This window comes from Mesocricetus auratus, unplaced genomic scaffold, assembly GCF_017639785.1.
Source record: "Mesocricetus auratus isolate SY011 unplaced genomic scaffold, BCM_Maur_2.0 Super-Scaffold_100004, whole genome shotgun sequence".
Classification (NCBI taxonomy): domain Eukaryota; kingdom Metazoa; phylum Chordata; class Mammalia; order Rodentia; family Cricetidae; genus Mesocricetus; species Mesocricetus auratus.
The window spans coordinates 88,196,857-88,217,225 of record NW_024429189.1 but is presented as its reverse complement, the minus strand read 5'-3'; the positions used below and the strand labels follow the sequence as shown (position 1 = coordinate 88,217,225).

The 20,369-nt window shown below is 47.3% G+C and overlaps 1 protein-coding gene across 8 annotated transcripts in view; it reads left to right on the top strand.

The window, feature by feature from the left end:
- Nucleotides 1-20,369, top strand: part of Frmd5 (FERM domain containing 5) — a 275,096-nt gene that overhangs the window by 232,123 nt on the left and 22,604 nt on the right. For all 8 annotated transcript variants that reach the window (XM_005068525.4, XM_021226284.2, XM_040746162.1 and 5 more), the window contains 5 exons: nucleotides 1,574-1,616; nucleotides 2,076-2,154; nucleotides 11,242-11,339; nucleotides 13,403-13,526; nucleotides 17,606-17,693. In XM_005068525.4, the coding sequence (XP_005068582.1) occupies nucleotides 1,574-1,616; nucleotides 2,076-2,154; nucleotides 11,242-11,339; nucleotides 13,403-13,526; nucleotides 17,606-17,693 (432 nt within the window). The remainder of the gene's footprint in view (nucleotides 1-1,573; nucleotides 1,617-2,075; nucleotides 2,155-11,241; nucleotides 11,340-13,402; nucleotides 13,527-17,605; nucleotides 17,694-20,369) is intronic.

The window sequence follows — 20,369 nt, the reverse complement described above, 5'->3', positions numbered from 1 at the left end:
CAAGAGAGCAGAATGTCAGCCCAGATTATCCAAGTGGAGCTGACAGAACTAGCTCTTAGTGGGTCCATTAACTACATGACCCACAGCCCTGCCCAGGAGCTGAGAGCTGGGAACCGAGGGAGGCCAGGATGCTGTCTGCATGGGCTTGGCTACTTTCCTGCAGAAGAAGGTCTCTGCCAAGACTAAGTGGAAGTAGCCAGGAAAGATGGCACCGAGGAACCCATCCCTTTGTCCATTCCACAAGTACAAGTTGCCCGCATGCTAGGCCCTAGTAATTATCTTGTAAGCAAATCAGTTCCTATCCTCAGGGAACTTACAGCTAGCATCTTTAAGCCGCCTCCAAGCATTCAACTCCCCCAAATAATAGCAGTTTTAGCTATCTACCAATCGGCAAGTTACTTGCTTAATATAAAAGCAACAAACAGCCGGGCGTTGGTGGCGCATGCCTTTAATCCCAGCACTCGGGAGGCAGAGGCAGGTGGATCTCTGTGAGTTTGAGGCCAGCCTGGTCTACAGAGCGAGCTCCAGGACAGCCTCCAAAACAATACAGAGAAACCCTGTCTCGAAAAACCAAAAAAAAAAAAGCAACAAACATCAGTAATGAATTTTATATTGAGAAACTGATCTATAACGAGCTCAAGCTGGGGAGAGATGCTCAGCCATTAAGAGCGCTTTCTGATCTTCCAGAGGACCCAAGTTCAGTTCAGCTGGGCGGCTCACAACCACCACTAACTCTAGCTTTCAGGTTTCTGACGCCCTCTTCTGGCCTCCATGGACACATGCACTCATATGTCTGTCACACACACACACACACACACACACACACAAATAAATAAATATCTTTAAAAGAGAGAGAAAGATTGGAATGGTCTCATTGCTGCCTTCCCCCAAGCTCGGGTGACATGAGGAAAAATGAAAAATGTAGTGTTACTATATTCTAGCTGTAAAAATCTGTGAGAGACAAGATATGATTCTAGACATTGGTTACAGATAATTATCCCAAGAAACTAAGATTTTAAATAGCCTAGTGTGCCAGGAGAGCCTGAGTTACAAAAGGACTGACTACCTATGCTACTCAGAAAAAAAAACGGAAGTATATACCAGCCATCTCTAGGTTCTCTTCTCTCTGAAATCTCTTCTTGACAATACATTTTACAGTTGCCACCAACACCCTCCTCCCCACTCCTCTGCCAAAAGAAGTTGGCATTTAGCACAATGCACACCCAACATTGGGCCCAGCGTCTCTCTACTCAAGCCAAGCCCACTATACATACACGCATAGTTATCTGTGCCTGTGAGCCTCAAAGCTTTGCCGCCCTGCTTTGGGAGGTGTCTCCGGGAAGTCTGGGAATGGCACCTGAAGCAGAGATGATTTTCTGCTTGATAGCTGGTCCATCGTGGATGCTTATTACAGAACACCACTTCCCTCTCCAAACCTCTATTCATAATGAGCTTTGGGGCTGCTTTTACTCCAGGAAGGTTGCTCTCTGTCTCGCCATTTCAACTGGATAAAAGAGTTTTCACATGACACCGCTTCTCACGGGGTTGCCTTGTCTTGTGTTCTCTGTTTCAGCATTGGTTGGAGTTTACAAAGTCAGTGGTGAAGCAACTGAGATGTGAGTATTCATGAAGAATCTAAGCTTTACCATTGGGAGGAGGGGAGAAAACCCCCAAGGGTAGTGAGACTTGTTCTGCATATGTAACTTTCCACAGTTCTAGTATATTGTGGCCCTACCACAAAAGGTTTTTTTAGTTTAGCCTACATGTATGTATGAATGTATGTATGTATATATGTATGTATTGCATCCTATGTGTGCCTGGTATCCTGGAAGCCAGAAGAGGACATCAGGTCCCCTGGCCCTGGAGTTACAGAAGGTTGCAAGCCACCATGTGGGTGCTAGGAATTGAACTGGGGTCCTCGATAGCACTCCCACTGCTGAACCTTCTGTCTAGCCCCGCACAGGGATTATTTTTCTTATAGTTCAAGGGGGAACTCCGGGGAGAACCTTATACGAGGAGAGGAACCCAGCCACCTCCTTGAGAGGGTCTCTCCTAACAGGTACCTTTTCCCGCAGCCCAACCTCCATTCACCATGTGCTTCCGTGTGAAGTTCTACCCTGCAGACCCTGCTGCCCTGAAAGAAGAAATAACCAGGTGAGGCTGGCACGCGGCTCCCAGCCACTGTGGCCTGTGGGGGAGGGTGGGGCCTTGGATTTGAAGTGCCCGCTCTCTTTGGAGGAATGCTTCCTAGATAGAGCCTGTGCTGTGTATTCCTGCCTCCTGCTTTCTCTGCTCCCTGCCTCTGGAGGTGGAGCAGCAGGAACTCCCCTCTTCTGAGTCGCTAATTGCTTACTCTGCAAGGGATCTAGAGTAACTAATTGCTCAATGGCATTTTTTTCTCTTGCCTATAATGTGGCTCTGTTGATGGTTTTGGAGATGGCTATGTTGCTGCTTGATTTCAAGCTTGGAAATAGACCCCAGTGGCCCAAAGGATATACTTGGTAAATACCAAGGTGTGACACGGGAAGGCAGGGTGGAAAACATTGAGATTCTAGATCCAAACCAGTAGATCCTAGCATGCTGTTTGACCAGGTGCATGAAGCTCTTTTCATTGTGGGAATGGTGTTCTAGGGCAGGCATGCTATGAGCCCTGTCTCTTCCACTGGACAAAGAGAACAAGCCTCTAGCCCACAGCCACTCTGCAAGGGGGTTGGTGAATAAGATCTGCCCAGATCCCCAGGGCTTTGTGCATCTCAACCAGACTCATCCTAAGCCTTGCCTCTGAGATTCAGAACTTCTGTGTTGCTGGGGTTCCTTTTTTTGTCACCAGCAAAACCCTGATGTTGACCTGTGGCAGATGGGACCATTGAGGAAGAAATGGCACTGACAACTCTAATTCCCTCCCCCCTGCCTTGGAGAAAGCAAAGTCAGAAAAGAGGTGACTGCCATCATAGAGACAACTTGTCCCACCCATATAGTCTTAAGATCTGGTTTGGATCATGAACTACTTTTAAAAATCCTAAGAAACAGAAGAAGAAGGAATGCAAAATTCTTTTCATTACTGTGGAAGAGCATGCTGCTGGCTTTATAGCACATGAAAGGGATGGAGAGTTCTCTCAGAAGAGAAATCAGGAAAGGGAGAGAGGATGAGAAACAGGAAGTAGTGTAGAGGAAACAAGGAAGGCATCAGGGAGGGCAAGGAGCTTCACATGGACACCAGTGCGGGTCAAGGAGAATCTTCTGGACTCAAGACCAGAAAGGTTGCCTCCTGCACATGCACAGAGCTGTGTGCAGCCACCAACGATAAAGCTCAGAGGACAGCAGTGTGAATGTTAGAACTGTGGGTTCTGCTCATCCTCATGGGATTGAGAGAGACTGCCACTATCTTAATGAGCAGCCCTGTAGCTTCAGACAGGTCCATGGGGACAGGACCACTGTGTTTACCAACTTGAGCAGACAAGTGTTTTGTGAAAGCACTACTGCCTCTCGAGACCTGAGCCGCCTTCTCCTGCTGAGAGTGCTAGAGCACACCCTGTCCACTCTTGTCCAGGTCAGGCCAAACGTAACACCTTGATTTTGGTTTGTTTTTTGTTTGTTTGTTTGTTTGTTTGTTTGTTTGGTTGGTTGGTTGGTTGGTTGGTTGGTTGGTTTGGTTTTTCAAGACAGGGTTTCTCTGTGTAACCTGGATTCGTAGACCAGGCTAGCCTCAAACTCACAGAGATCCGCCTGCCTCTGCCTTCGGAGTGCTGGATTAAAAGCGTGCGCCACCACCGCCCGGCCTAACTTAACACTTTGGTTAAAAGCCTGCTCCTGGCCTCCTTCCACCTCCAGCATTGCCTGTTCTCCCTGTCATTCACCCCACAGCAGGACTAAAAGGAATTATTCTAGCAATTTTGTGACTGCCCTTAGACACCGGGCTTTCTAATGGTTTTTCTTGACTAGTAGGAGTTCATAAAATCCAATTTTTAAAAATCAAATGTAACTATATTGTCTTAACATACTGGCCCTCATATCAAGAAGCCACATAGACCCGGTAGCTCAAATCCACTTACTTAGTTCAAGTCACATTACTTCCTGACTGCAGGACTAGGTCATACATTATTCAACCACATTGACCTTTGGACAACTCACAGAATGAGAATAGTATTATCTAATTCTGCAAATTACTGGGATAATTGACCAGTTTACTAGCTTCTTTTTGTTTGTTTTAATTAGTTAGGGAGAGAGAGAGTGTGTGTGTGCGTGCATGTGCACACATGAGTGTGTGTGTGTGTGTGTGTGTGTGTGTATATATATATATATATATATATATATATATATATATATATATATATATGGGTGGGTACATGGCCTGCTCACATGCTGAGGCCAGAAGAGATCACCAGATCTTTCAGTGCTAAAGTTACAAGCATGCTGGCTTGTAATATGGGTGCTGGGATGTAAATGCCAGCTTTCATGATTGTGTAACTTGTACTTTTAACCATCCAGTCATCTCTTCCACCCTCTTCCTCCTCCATTTTGTCATCATCATAGTCACCTCCTTATTCTTTGTTTCTAAAAAAGAATGGACTGAAGAGGTGCTCAGTGGTTAAGAGAACTGACTGCTCTTCCAGTGCACCTGGGTTCAATTCCCAGCACCCACATGGCAGCTCACAGCCGTCTGTAACTCCAGAATCCAACACCCTCACACGAGCATACAAAACACCAATAAAATATAATTTAAAAAATTTCAGGCCAGGTGTAGTAACCCATGCCGATAATCCCAGCAGTTAGGAGATGGAGACAAAAGGATGGGAGTCATCCTGTCTACGTAGAAAACTTGAGGCCAGGGCTAAAGAGACAGTGCAAAGGTGAAGAGCACACATTGCTCTTGCAGGCACCTGCATTTGGTTTCCAGCATCCACATCAGGTGGTTCACAACCATCTGTAACTCTAGCTCCAGGAGATCTGATGATATATGGGCAAAACACTTGTACACATAAAAACTTTTTAAATAATAAAATAAATAGCTGGGTAGTGGTGCACGCCTTTAATCCCAATACGTGGAAGGCAGAGGCAGGCAGATCTCTGTGACTTCAAGGTCAGCCTGGTCTAGACAGCGAATTCCAGAACAGCCACAGCTGTTACACAGAGAAACCCTATCTCAAAAAAAAATTTTTGAGGCCAATCACATGTATGTAAGACTGTGTTTTGAATGGGGGCACAGGGGAGTTGGAAGGATGTAGTCATGGGTGGATATGATCAATATATACATTTATGAAACATTTAAACTTTAATTAAGACTCCTGGCTCACAAAACCAAATAATTAAACTTATAAAATAAGCATTTATTATCACAGATTCTGTGGATCATAAATCCAGACAAGGCTCGCTTTGGGCTTAGGTTTTTTTGTTGTTGTTGTTGTTGTTGTTTTTGTTTTTGGTTTTTTGTTTTTGTTTTTGTTTTTTTGAGAGTGTCACTATGTAGCCTAAGCTGGCCTTGAACCCAGGATTCTCCACCTCTACCTCCTTAGTGCTGAGATTACAGCCTGTGTCGCCATGCCCAGCGGAGGGTCTTAAACTTCCTCCTACACTTCTAGCCCTCAGGGAGCCTTGCCCTGAGTCAGCATGGCACTGGGATCGTGGCCAGGCCTCTTACCAAGTTGGCAAACTTCAAGGACAGTGACGAGTGTGCCAGCGCCTCTGTCATCTGCATGTGTCCTCCTGAGCCACCTCAGACAATTCCCCTCCATCCTCACCTCACCAGCCTTCTTTCCCCAAAGTGCAATTTGCTCACGTTGTCGGAACTATGATCTGTGGGGTGCCCGGCCTGATTGACCAGGTTTTTGTCCCTCCCTGGAACACTCTGTGAAGCCTTGGAATTAGCTCTGTGTTTCCCACTCACATCCCTATTGCTCTTGAGAGAGCGGGTACCTGCCCCAGCCTCACCCGGTACCCATAATTCATCGCTGGCTCTGAGCCCTTCATCTCAGTATCCCACGTTGCTGCCAAACTAATTTAGCTGTCAGTGTCATTTGTCACCCCCCTGGCAATCTTGATCCTCAATTTCACTGCCATCTCAGCCTTTCCTACTGAGCTATGCTGAGGAGATGAGCTTAAGAGTAAAGACCTCTGCTTCAGGGGCTGGAGACATGGCTCAGTGGTTAAGAGCACTGACTGCTCTTTCATAGGACCTGGGTTCAATTCCCAGCACCCGATGGTGGTTCATAGCCATCTGTAACTCCAATTCTAGAGGATCTAACACCCTCCTCTGTGAGCACTGCACATTCATGGCTCACGTTGATCCAGGCAGGCAAAACACTCATACACATAAAGATAAATATTAACTAGAGAAACCGAGCATCAGTTAAAAGAAAAAGAAAAAAGGAACTCTGCTTCATGTTACCCATCGGGTCCTTCCCACAGGACAAATTTAGTTGCCAAATCCTGATTAATTTCCTTTGTCTTTTTTGTCTTTAAATAATAAATAGATTTTCTTGTCTAGACTGGTGATGGGACCAAGAAAATGGAGAGTTGGGTACCAGACTTAGCTTTTACCAGGCACTGCAGGCGCACGAACTCTTTGAGAGATCAAGTTCGGAAGGAAACCGACACAGCTGCACCTTACCAGGCTGCAGAGGGCCTGGCACCCGGTAGGAGTTGGAGGAGGGCAACAGAGTGAATGAATGCGTGCGTCAGCACGTGGCGTCCCCGGTCATTTATTCTTTCAGTAGATGTTATCTGAGCCCCGGCAGGCTACCGTGGATTGCCAAACCACTCTGGAGGGGACAGAAAGTAAGTGTTTGGGCTTTTGGAACCATATGGTCTCTGTCAGAACCGCTCGGTTCTGTCGGTGCCATTCGGAAGCAGCCATAGATGATGCATGAATGGTGAGCAAGGCCACGTTCCAGCAAATCTTGATTCCATTAGAAAGTGCGGCAGTGGGGCCTGCGTGCCAGCCCCTGGCTAAGACATTGGGGAGACCTGGATTCAAATCTCAGGTTATTTTTAGCTATGAGACAGGGCTAGCAGCAGTACCTCTCCACACTTCATATGTGAAAATGGGACAGAAATGGCAGCTACTCGTGGAGCTACTGGAGGCTTGAACGAGGAAGTGTGTGTGCGGCAGGGGAGTGCACTCGTGATAGGGGGGAGCTGCCGGCATAGTGTTTTGTTTCATGCTGTCATCTGTCTCCCCTTCCTTTATATGTAACTGTGAGGAGAGTGACTGCATTCCCGAGTACCTGTGAAGTGTGTGGCCTTGGGAAGGACAGAAAGAGATAAGCAAAACTTTAAAAATAAAGCAAACAAAAACCAAGGGCCAGGGAGATGGATGAGTGGGTAACCATGCTTGCTGAGCCACCCTGACAACCTGAACTCCTGCCATCTGAAACCCTGTGCTCAGCACGCCTCACCTGAGGGGTGGGGTGGGGGTGGGGGCACCACTGGACCTCAACACACATATACACATGAATAAAAAATAAAATACTTTTTAAAAATTAGTGTGTGTAGCCAGGCTATAGTGGTACCTGTCTTTAATCCCGGTACTCAGGAGGCAGAGGCAGGTGGATCACTATGAGTTCGTGGTCAGTCTGGAACAGAGCAAGTTCCAGGACAGCCAAGGTTACCCAGAAAAACCCTGTCTCCCCCCCAGAAAAATAATAAAATAAAAATTAGTATGTATGTGTACCCACAGAGACCAGAAGTGGGTATTGAATCCTCACAACTGAAGTTTCAGTCAGTAATTAGCAGCCTTGTGGGAAATGAACTAAGATCCTCTGGAAGAGCAGCAAGTGTTCTTAACCACTGAGCCATCTCTCCAGTCCATCCATGTGTGTTTGTGTGTGTGTGTGTGTGTGTGTGTGTGTGTAGGGGTGTGTGTGTGTAGGGGGTGAGAGAGAGAGAGAGAGAGAGAGAGAGAGAGAGAGAGAGAGAGAGAGAGAGAGTTTAAGGTAAATCTCTCTCATCTGATAGCTAAATGAATTACCACAGGGTAGACAAGCCCGAATCAAAGGCCTGAACTGTTAACTGATGGGTAATACTAGACAAGTCATGCCACATCTCTGGACATCTGTCTCCTTGGCTGTGAGTTGAGGGAATTCTGTTCCTTAACTCTGGACCTGAGGAACAATAGCACTTGGCTGTTCTGGGCAGGCCTGGCAGGCTGATCCCTCATCTGATAACACAATTGCCTTGATGACAGAGCTTCACACGACAAGATAGCGCCCAGAGGCCTTGTGCAGTGAGAGTGCACTGGAGTCTTGTTGCGGTAATGGGTCTAACAATACTGTGGTCATGTGGGGTACAGCACCAAGTCAACCAAAACATTCTAGACACCACTGTGGCAGAATCAGGGGACCTTGTGAAGACGTTGGAGAGTCTTTTAGTGAGATTTCTTCCCGCTCCCTAGTGACTTGTTTTCCTTAAGGTATAATTTGTCATCCTTCCCTCACCCCCCCCCATTTGCCACAGCACTGCTTAAGAGTTTCTATAACCTTCCCCTTGAGCTCCCTACAGCTGTCCTATAATCAGAAGTCCAAAAGACGGCCAGCCTCACCTCACCCAGGACATCTGCCATGGGCCCATTCGGAGCAATGCCTTGCAAAGCAGCAGTCTTCTCAGTGAGGAAGGCTGGCAGCTTGCGTACAGCGAGGATCAGAAACTCTAGAGAATCCACAGGAGCACCTCTGACATGCTTCCCTAGGGGGATGTTCTCAGTCTGTGGCAGAGAATCGCCATCCAGATCTGTGGCTACTGTTTGAAACATCTCCTTTTGTCCAGGGTCCCTGTCCCAGATTTTCAGTCATAGATGAGAGAGCATCAAGGAAGGAAGGAAGTGAGCAATGAGTTTGGGGCAAAGGTTGTATCTTCATCCTGCCAAAACCTGTGGAAGGTGGGAGTTGGAACAGTGAGAGGAGGGAAGTGCTCGCTCGTCTCTCCCACACACCGTGTGGCATTTCGCTGTGGGAAGCAGAGTGCAGACAAGCTGGATTTCATAGACCCATCTTAATTATTCACTCTGCACCATGCCAGCTTTTCTTGGTGAATGTTAGGGCCAAGTGGGTTTGGCGGAGGAGAGGAAGGGCTCTTACAAACTCCCAGGCGGAAGTCCTCACCTTCCTTTTGGTTTGAGGGTGGTACCATGTATTGATGTGGTCATGGAGATACTTTGGCATTTCTCAGGACTCTCCCTCTTATATGCAAGTCATATGAGGAGCTTGGTAAAAATGGCAAGGCTCCAAATAATGCCAATATTGCTGGCGTGGGGGCTATACTTGGAGTAGCAAGACCCCAGGAGAAGTTAGAAAGCTCCTTAACTGATTCTCCATTCTCTAAGCCCAGAACTCACTCCCCTACTTCCTCCAAAAGTTGCCCTATCGATGACTCTCTTCCTTTCCAGGCATTTTTACATAACTAACCGGACCTGTAATTCAGACTGAATGCAAAACAGAGGGAACAATTTATCCGAGGAGGTCCTAAATTCTGGTGGAAATTAGTGGAACTGAAGGGATTTGTGCTATAGTTTCATTACTCCCTGCTCCCCCGAGGATGCTGTAGTCATGTATGGCTGTCTAACAAAGAACCGTCAACCCTTAGCTTAAAGCGGCAGGCCATCTCAGAACTTCTGTGGGTGAGTCCAGGGGTGACTTAGCTGTCTCAGGATCAGTCATGGACCAGCTGGAACTTTATTCATCTGAGGGTATTCATGTGACCGTTGGCAGAAAGTGTCCCTCCTCCCCATGGGCCTTTCTGTAGGACAGTGTAAGCATCCTCAGGTAGAGTAAATGGTCCAAGAGATAGAGCACAGCAGCTGTGGTGACTGATGAGACTGTTTTGTTCTGTTACTGACAGCAAATCACTAAGGCCAGCCCCTACAAGGGGTGAGAATTCAGCAGTATCTCACGAAATGAAGTGTGAAGGATCAGTGGATGTGTTTTTAAACCACCACAGGTGCCTCCTGGCCACGAAGCCAGTGGGGGAAAGGGCCCACTCGTGAACAGATGCTCCTCGTAGCCTTAGGTCTGCTGCTGTTGGTTGACTTGTGAGAATATGCTCATCTCTCAGCACTCTGGTAAAAACACTTCCAAATGGAAAGCTATCATCTCCATCCCAAGAAACTACCGAGCAGTTGCAGTCTCAGAGTGCATTATAATGAACGTGGTATTAAAGAGCCGGGCCAGGAGTCCCAAAGCTGTGAATTTGGATCTGGCTCTTACCATTTAGTTGTATGTCTGTGGAGAAAACCACTAAAGCCTCAGCTTTATTTGGAAAAAGTGAAGGTAATGACAGTGCCTATTTCAAAGTGTAGTGTAAGAATGGAATGAGACATTAGCTGTGAATCATACAGTGTCTGCCCCAGCAGACGGGCACTCGGTGCAGGTCCCAGCTCCTGTCTTGATACCTTGTCTTCACCTCACATGCATATTCTGTTTTAAAAGACGTTGGCCACAAGCGCCTACTTTTCTGCTCCTACATGAGGGCCACTTCTCACATTTGTTTAATACTTGGGAGCATGCATGCACACACACACACACACACACACACACACACACACACACACATGCACATGTGAGTGCAGGTACCTGCAGTATCCAGAAGAGGGCGTCAAGATGTCAGATGCTCCGGAACTGGAGTTACCAATGGTTGTGTGAGCCATCCAACATGGGTGCTGGGAACCAAACTCCGGTCCTCCTCATGAACAGTATGTAGTCTTAACCACAAGCCGTCTCTCCAGCCCCTCACTTATCCCTTTTTATTTGGATTTGAAGAGATCTTATTGACCTCTGCCAATAATCTACAGAGGGACAGATTCTAATCCAAGCCCAGGCTGAACCCTTTCCTTGACATTCCTTCACCCACCATTCCACTCTAAGGCCAAGGCACAGTTTTTCTTGATTGTATCAGACTGGCAGGGGCCGGTTCCGTCCAGATCCCAGCACTTTGTTGGTAGTGGAGAGAGGGAATAAGAGTGAGGAGAGTCAGGGGAAAGGGGTGGTGCTTTTGCCAGGGAGTGATGTGTCTATGTTGAGCTTTAGAGGAAACAGGTTGTTTTGATCTGAACCTTAAACAACTAATAGTTCAGAGTGAAGTATCTAAAAAGCCTGCAAGGAAAATGGAAAATGTATTTGTTCTGTGGTCTGAAAAAAAGTTTAATGTAGGAAAAATGCCCTGACAAAGATTTTGATAGGCTTATATTACATATTTATGACTTTACAGCAATCAAAGCAACCCTTTCTAGTTCGCTCTCTGTTTTCTCTGCAGGTACTTAGTCTTCCTGCAGATCAAAAGGGATCTCTACCACGGCCGACTCCTCTGTAAAACGTCAGACGCCGCCTTGTTAGCAGCTTATATCCTTCAAGGTAATGACTTTGGACAGGATAAATTTGCTTTTCATGCTAAGGCCTGATTACATTATTCCATTTACCACAGATGACAACTTCTTAGATCAAAACAGCTTCTAACTCGAAGCAAGTTAAAGGATTTTTCCTGGGTTGTCTGGAGCCAAAAAGCCTAGAGCCCTCCTGCACCCGAGGTCTCACTGCTTAACCCCCTTGAGTCATCATTTTAACCTTCGGAGACTTGTCCTGTCCTTGCATGCTGTGAGGCTGAAGAGTAATCAGTCACTTGTTCCGGCCCTCTCATGCAGATTGCCAAGGTATAAGGCATGATGGGATTCTGATGTCTATTTTGTAGACATCTCAGCTGAGAGTGCTCAGTGTAGCACATATTCTCAAGTGAGAAGTCCTTTCCCGAGGAAGAGGTGAGCTTCTTGCTGCTGATTCCCAGACTGGCTGTGGGTATCTGTCTTGAGATGTGGAGACATGCCATGCCCTTCTCTCATGCAATGCTGAGGCCATTCAAGTGCCACTCCTTGGAATTTTCGTAGTCCTCCAGCCTGAAACTTTCATTAACAGCAGGATCATTCAGACCTAAAACCATAAAGTTTCATTAAAAACACGAACCCTTGATTGTGACTCAGGGAACTCTCAGACGCAACTTAAGGAGGAGCTGTAATGAGCTTGCTGGCCGGGGAAGTGCAGACTCGTGGTACCAGGAGGAAAGTGAGCCCACTCGGGGCTCTGGCTCTGAGAGCTGGAGGGAAGGGGAGCAGGTGCTTGTGTGCCCAGAGGTATCAAGGAAGCCCCTCTTCCTTTTTTAAAGAGGAAGCTGGCCTGCTCTGATTGCAGTGTCAAACTCTAGTCTTTTCCTCACATCCACCCTGGTAATTATATCAAGTTTTCTTTTTTCCAAAAAGTATTTAGTCACCAGCACCAATATCTTCCCCTTGAAGCTTTTCAAATAAAATCAAAGTAAATGATCTCAAGGTTCAAGGTCACTCATACCTCAAGGAACAAGATCTCTTGTTAAATGACAAAAAATTTCCATGGAATTTGGAGTTTGGTTAGGTTTTTATTTGTTTGTTTTAGACATATGGTTCCACTATGTTGTCCAGGCTGGTCTTGAACTCTTGGGCTCAAGTGAGCCTTCTGTCTCAGACTCCCCAATCCTTGAGGCTACAAGACATTTACCACCACCACATTCAGCCCTGAGTAACTTGGAAGGAGCCATAATTGGCAGTGGGACACCCAAGCCCAGAGCACTGTGTTCAGCTGTGACAGGGACCTTGTTTTCCTCCCAGCATTGACTCTGCCTCAGCTGAAGAGCATGTGGCTCTCCCAGAGAAGGAACAGAGACAGCCAGCAAGCTGCCAGAAGTTTCTCTTACCTTTGTTGGGCTACCCTTTAGTGGGGGAGCTGCGTATGGAGAAAGCTGGCTTCTGACTGGGAGAGCACCGGGAAAGATGGTGTTCCTAAGAGCTCCCCGAGACTCCTCAGCCTTAGAGGTGACATTTGTAAGCATGGCCCTGGGCACAGCATTGGAAAACCAGCCTTAGAATCTGGTGTTCCTGCACTGAGCTGTAGCCATGTTCCCAGCGGCAGGCCTACCTGGTGTGAGCCCACCATGAACACTGAATGTACTCATCTGGTTCCATGTGTGAGGGATGAGTCCTGAACTGGGATCAAGGCTCGGTCAGCAACTTCTCTTGTCCCTACTAAAATCTTTGGGGTGGGATTTAGGTCTCTAACCTGGGGCACAGGAGATCCTGTCTTCCTGACCAAGCTCACTGTTTGCTGCTACCATACAGAGCATGGCTCCCAAGCCTTCCCATGTGGCTGAATGACTGAGGTCCATATTGCAAATTTACTTGTGAACTCAGAGTGCAGGGCCAGCCCTACTGACTTTGCCGTCACTTGAATATCAGCCGACAGCAGGGAAAGATGGCACACAGCCGCTCCCTGTGGACCCGTCCTCTTGCCAGCCAAGGGCCAAGCTCAGTGTCTGCTTCCTTCCGTGGCCACCAAGCCATGTGTTAATCTTGTTCTTTTGTTTTTTGTTTTTTCTCTTTCCTACCGTTGAAAAGCGGAGATAGGGGATTACGACCCAGGAAAGCACCCTGAAGGCTACAGCTCCAAGTTCCAGTTTTTCCCAAAACATTCAGAGAAACTGGAAAAGAAAATTGCCGAGATTCACAAGACTGAACTCAGGTATGTGACACTCGCTTGGGGCCCAGGCCACTGAGCACACGGCTCCTGGCTGCATCCTCGGCTCTCAAGACTACTTGCTCGAACAGAGTGATGCTCCCAGAACCATTTCCAGGGATCCACTGACAGCACAGCCTCCTCTCAGTGCGGCCAAATGCCTCACCTAGAGCAGTCTACAGCCACGGCTTTCTGAATGAGCCCTATCTTGTGTGATCTGGGAAGCCGAGCAGCTAAGCGGCACGGGAGATGAATGACACAGGGCCCAGCTGACTTACAGCCAGGGCTTTGGCTTAGAGACTGTAGCCTCAGCACGCTGTGGGACACCTGCACCCGGGATGCAGCGGCCGATGCCCATGGAGCCCTGCATTCCTCAGCTTGGTTTAGCCTACCCAGCTCATGCAGAACCATATACAGCACTGGTGCAGCCTTTCACCCACGTTAAGCGGGCTTTTCTGCAGTAGGTGACTTTAAAGAGCAATGGTAGAGTGGGTTCCAATTCATGTGTCATGCTAGAACACAGGTTTCCCAGACGGATAGGCTACTTGAAGCAAAGGTATGTGTGCTAGAATGCTGTAAACTAACCAGAAACTGGATTACCATTTTAATATGTTGAATTTCATTCAACTTTTAGGAATTTGGATTTATTAAGACAATTAGGCGATAATCAAAAAAATGTTTTAACCAACATATAAAAGATAGATTAAATTTAAACCACTTTAAAATAAGGAATTTTGTTTATTTTTTATTTCTGTTTATTTTGAGTATATTAGTTAGATAAAACCACGGGTTTCCTTGTAGGTTTTGCTCATTTTTTAAGACCCTTTAAGAAGAAGCAAAGAGAGGAAAGCCACAAATTGTAGTCACAACATGAATCATCCATGGAAGAGTATTATGGGAGGGACTAAACCAGAGAATTCTGTGTGTCTGTAAGAGAACTGGAAATTGGGCAGTGGATAAGAATGGGATTATAGCCAGGCAATAGTGGTGCACACCTTTAATCTCAGCACTCAAGAGGCAGAAGCAGGCGGATCTCTGTGAGTTCGAGGCCAGCCTGATCTACAGAGTGAGTTCCAGGACAGCCTCCAAAACAATATAGAGAAACCCTGTCTCAAAAAATCCAAAATAAATAAATAAATAAAAGAATAGGATTATATTCACTACGAATATTTAATTTCCTGCTCTGCGGAAGGATCGTGCTGGAGTGGGAGCTGGTGCTGTTAGTAACCCTGAACTTAAACCAGAGCCTACCGCACCATGACCTTGCCCCCAAAGCCTTCATCTTCACTCAAAGCTTCCATGAATGAACGCAACCCAAAGCCACCTCAGCATTTGCGAACAGACTGCCGGTGTCTGGTGTGACCAGGCAGGCTCCTATCGGGGCAATCTTAGATTTTTCCAATCTTCTCAGTGCAGAGCCCAGTGGTTGGCCCTGTCACTGTTAGGGAAATGGTGACCCCTTGTGGTTAAAAATCGGGATGACAGATGCTTGTGAGCTCCCATTCAGAGATGAAGGATTTATGCTACCCCAGAGGGTAAGATGTCAGAGGAGTGGGGACATTTCTGCACAAAGGTAGTCCAAGGCAAGGGATTCCTCAAGAAATGAAGCTTCTGTGAGGATCCTGGAGATCTGAGCAAACTCCTGAGGTTAATGGATTTCAAGGGGCGGATTCCTTTAGACGTGGAATGAAGATGCCCCTGGAAGGCATTGTCCAAGTTTCTCCTTGAGTCTCAGGTCTGTTGGTAGATGTAGGGGTCCGCCTTCACTCTCTACCTACAGACACAGGTTCTGCCTTGCTCCTGTAATTAAAAACGTCTGTGTTTTCTTCATCTCTGCAAATTTGACAGTTCCTTTGGCCTCGAACTCTGGACTTGTTTCTTTTTTCTTTTTTTTTTTTTTTTTTTTTTTTTTTTTTTTTTTTTTTTTTTTTACAAGACAGGGCTTCTCTGTATTGTCTGGACTTGTTTCTTGATCTGCTTCCCAGAAGTAACACAGAGGCTGGCACGTCACAGCACAAGGGATAGTGGTGGCCTCTTCAGGGGGTACCGCAGGGAGCCTGGCCTGCTTCTCTCTTGGGTGGGCTTACTTCCTGCTCTGTCATGCAACTTTAGGCAAACGATTAATGTAGTAACGGACAACTTTTGCTCCTTCCCGCCAGCCATCAGCGCTGCTGACTTCACAAGCTGTCCTCCTCTCTCACACTTGGTCTGCTTTTCCAGGGCTCTGCGTGCAGAGGAGCTCAGAGCTAGTGCCACCGCCACTGACTCCGACGCGGTTTCATCTATGCGTTCCAGGAGGCAGGCAGGCAGGAGAGTCGAGCCAGGGCCTCTTCAGATAGCTGGAAGCAGGCTTGTTTGCATTCATAGTGTCACCCTGTGCACACAGAGCTGTAGAGTGGAGAAGCACGGCCGCATCTCCTACCACAGTCAACCTTGGGGTCGCACAACCCTTTCACATAGGTCGCATAATAGATATTTACATTACCATCGGTAACAGTAGCAAAGTTACAGTTATGATGTATCAGTGAAAATAATTCCCTGTGTGGGAGTCACATGAGTTGCAGGCTTAGGAAGGTTGAGAATCGCTATTCTACTGCTTCTCCTAGCCCTGTGCTCTCTTCTGGCCAAGAGAAAGGGTTGAGTGGTACCGGCAGGAATACTGAACCATTTGTATGTCAGTCCATGTCAACTCACCGACAAAACTGTGGCCAGTAGCCAGCCTGCAGATGTATTTCCCTTTCTCCACAGTACTACATGTGTGAAATATCACAAAAATCAGTATCTCTGACTTGTTTAGAATCACAGCCTCAGCTGGGCATAGTGATGCATACCTTTAATCCCAGCACTCGGGAGGCAGAGGCAGAGGCAGAGGCAGGCAGATCTCTGTGTATTTGAGGCCAGCCTGGGACATCATGAGACCCTGTCTCCAAAAAAAAAATTTCCCAATAATATCTGGCCAGTGAGAGGGTTCAGTACCTGTGTCTTCCATGCCCAAAGCCCACGTGGTGACAGGAAAGAACCAGTTCTGGCAAGTTGTCCCCTGAGCTCAGACACAGTGAGATGAAAATCTAAACCTCACGGCAGCCAGCACTGTTTGGCCTGTGTTTTCTTTTGCTTATTTGTTTTGATCCGATTTTGACTTTTGTTTTTTTTGAGGCAGGATCTCATGTAGTCCAGGTTGGCCTTAAACTCCGGACTCCCTTCCTCTACCTCCCAAGTGCTGAGGCTATGGATATCACACTCTACCATACCTGGCTTCATATGTATTTCAGGAAGTCTGTAACATCAGAGCTGTCCCCACTACCCCCTGCTCTTGACTCATTATGTAGCCTGTTTCACATTGAGTTTTGTTTTTAATTCTTTATTTTCATTTGTGCATATGGATGTTCTGGCTGCATGTATGTCTATGCACCATGTGTGTGCAGGGCACTCTTGAGGCCAGAAGAGGGCAATAGAGGCCCTGGGATTAGAGTTGCTGAAGGTTGTAGGCAGCCATGTGGGTACTGGGGATCAAACCCAGATCCTCTGGAAAAGCAATCAGTGTTCTTAAGCACTGAGTCATCCCTCCAGCCCTCACTCTGAGTTTTGACCTTAGACTTGAGACTGTGAAGTTTGTTCTACAACCAAGTAGGAGAATGCTATGGAAAAATGGAAGTTTGGGGCCTACTCTGATCACATCTTTTTCTTTTTTTTAATGCCTCTTCCCCATGAGAGTAGCAAAGCCTCCCCCACCCAGGCTGAGGCTCAAAGAGATGGCAGAGCCTTCCTCAGGGTCCAAGTATTGACAGTGTACCCAAGAAAATGCCGTCCATAGCTTTCCTTCCCCGGACATTAGCAACCTGAAGATGGCTCACCTACAGAGGTTGCTCCTAGCAAACAAGCTAAGCCTGGCTCCTCGATTCAGCTGCCTGTAATAACCCTACGTGACTAATCAACTGTGTATAATAAGCAGGCTGAGCTTCCAGGGTACTGCAACTACTCCACCAGAGAGCCCAGTCTGCCCAGCTGACCCCTTCTTACCAGGGAGCTCACACCTGGGGAACTTGTGGGACGGGAGCCCTGAGACCATCTCCTCTTCATTCCAGTGGTCAAACACCAGCAACATCAGAGCTGAATTTCTTAAGAAAGGCCCAGACATTAGAGACCTATGGCGTGGACCCTCATCCATGTAAGGTAAGGCACCCCCACGGGGGACTTCACTGGCTATGCCCCCCTAGCAAGGCATGGGGTGCTTTTGCCCACAGGCCCTTAAGTGTACAGGAGCCACGACCATGCCATGTGGAAAGCTCCTCTGGATCAGACTCTGCCACATCACTGTCAGAGGACCTCAGGCAAAGGCAATCTAAATAACAAATCCAAACCCGGTGTCCTGCTTTGGCAGCTGGGGGTAATTTGGTGGAAATGAATCGAAGGGACATGTGGAGAGTTCCCCACAGGCAGCAATCAGCAATCACTCAGCAACTGTCCACCCTTTACTGACCCATAATCTAGTTTCTTCCCAAGAGTGGGTTTTATTGACTATAGTGGCATGAGTCACCACATGGGACTGCAATGGAATCACATTTGATTCCATTATGTACCTGGGAGGGTGAAGCAGGAACACACCAGGGACACTGTGCCTGGGAAACCTCTGTAATTACTCACGTGCTCCTAGCATTTCAGAGATGAGTTTGGTGAGCCCTAGCATTTCAGAGATGAGTTTGGTGAGCCCACCCGTGAGAACAGCGAGACCCACGGCATCGCCTGGCTCTGGGCACTTCCTCCCACCACAGCTCATGTCCCTGTTGCTTTGACATGCTGTCACTGCCTGTTTTACCTCATCTATGTAACCATTTCCTTCCTTCTGGAGAGGCTGCCATTCCAGCAGCCCTAAAACTGAGAGCAAGATCAGCATCTTCTTGCTCATAGGTGAAGCGATGCTGTAACAAGAGTTGATGCGTTCTTTCCGGCTACTGTAACAGCGTTCCAAACTGGGTGGCTTAAACCATGCAGATGTGTTGCCTCTGTGCTTTGGTGCTGATGGGGTTGGTGCCTTCTGAGGGCCCGTTTCAGCTCGATGACCACCACCTTCATCTTGGGTCTTCCCATCAACTCCCCTCTGCTGTGTCCGTGTCTAAATCTCCCCCATTGTATAAGGATGCCAGTTAAACTGGAGTTGGGCACTATCTCACAGCCTCAACTTAATTTTAATTTCTATAAAGACCCTATCTCCAAAGAAGATCCCATTCCCAGTACTTGGAACTAAAACTTCAACATCTGAATTTGTAGGGAGGGGATATAATCCAGTGTATAGCAAGCAATGAAAACTAAGGGGCACAGGGGAAAAGCCCTGGTGAGGTGATTTCATTTTGCCTATGAAGTAATAAAATCCTAGAGGACATTCTGGAACACAATCTCCTCCCTCCACCTAATTCCCTGTCCACTGTGTAACTTACTGCCTGACAGGCCTGTTCTCAGCAGACATGGAGCATATCTACACACTTAGGCAAACTTTATAGGTGATATAAGAATTAGTGCCAGGTGGTGGTGGTGCACGCCTTTAATCCCAGCACTCGGGAGGCAGAGGCAGGCAGATCTTTGAGTTCAACACCAGCCTGGTCTACAGAGCCAGTTCCAGGACTCTACACAGAGAAATCTTGTCTCAGGGAGAAAAAACAAAGAATTAGCAAGGCTTCCTAAATGTGTCCTGTGAGTAACAAAAGTGGTTTAGGTTGCTCGTGATGGTGCTTACTGGAAGGATTTGCTGAAGATGCAGAGGCAGGAGGATCAGTAGTTTGAGACCAGCCTGGTTCTCACACACACTTCGCCAAGCTTGTGGCTCCCCTCTAATCCCAGCACTCAGGAGGAAGAAGCAGGTGAGTCTTGGTGAGTGTGAAGCCAGTCTGGTTTCCATAGTGAGTTCCAGGGCAGTCAGGGCTACACAGTGAGACACTGTCTGGAGAAAAAAAAATCATTTAGCAATTCTGTCAATTGCTTAGACACTCTAGCAGGCAGGAGGGGACCTCATAGGAGAGAAGTGTTTGGGGACATCTGGCTTTAAGCTCCAATCCTCATCAACTATTGGGACCTTGCTAGCTTCTGATCCCCGCTCTTCAAATCTATGAGTAAGAAAGCAATAGGTGTGTAGGAACTTATTCCTGAGCTGGTAAGTCATTCTAAGACCTCAAGAAAACATAGGTGCCACAGAAGTGCAGCCTTCCCTATTACATAAAAAAGTCCTGAAGTTCATACACACAGAGAAAGAGAGAGAGAGAGAGAGAGAGAGAGAGAGAGAGAGAGAGAGAGAGAGAGAGAGAGAGAGAGAGAGGTCATTAGGTGCCAGATCACCTCAGTGTTAAACTCCAGTCCCCTTAAGGCCCACATGAGAGGGTTAGGGTTAGTCACAGCATACAGAGATAGGCAGGCAGTGTCCCTGAGCTTGACAGCTGGCATAACGTGGATAGGATTTTTGTTATTGCCCACAGAAGCTGTTGTCTGAAAGCCAAACTGGTGTCCATCCTAAATCCATGTGCACAGCAGGACCTTGGACTCCTGACTCAGCCTTGACTTTGACAAGTCTGTCCATCATGGGCACCCAGAGGTTGAAGAGGCTGCAAGAAGAAACCAGCCTCTGTTCTGTGTGTGTGGCCCTCCTCCTGGAACTGAGGGAGGAGAGACTGAGTGTAGTCCACTTCCCGTTTGGAGCTACTGGGTCCTTTCATGTTATTTTTCACTGACTCTTCAGCCAGCCTTAGGGTGGGTGCTAGTCTCCCTACTTTATAGATAAGAAAGCTGATGCAGCTAGGCGCTGATGGCACACAACTTTAATCCCAGCACTCAGGAGACAGAGGCAGGCACATCTCTGAGTTC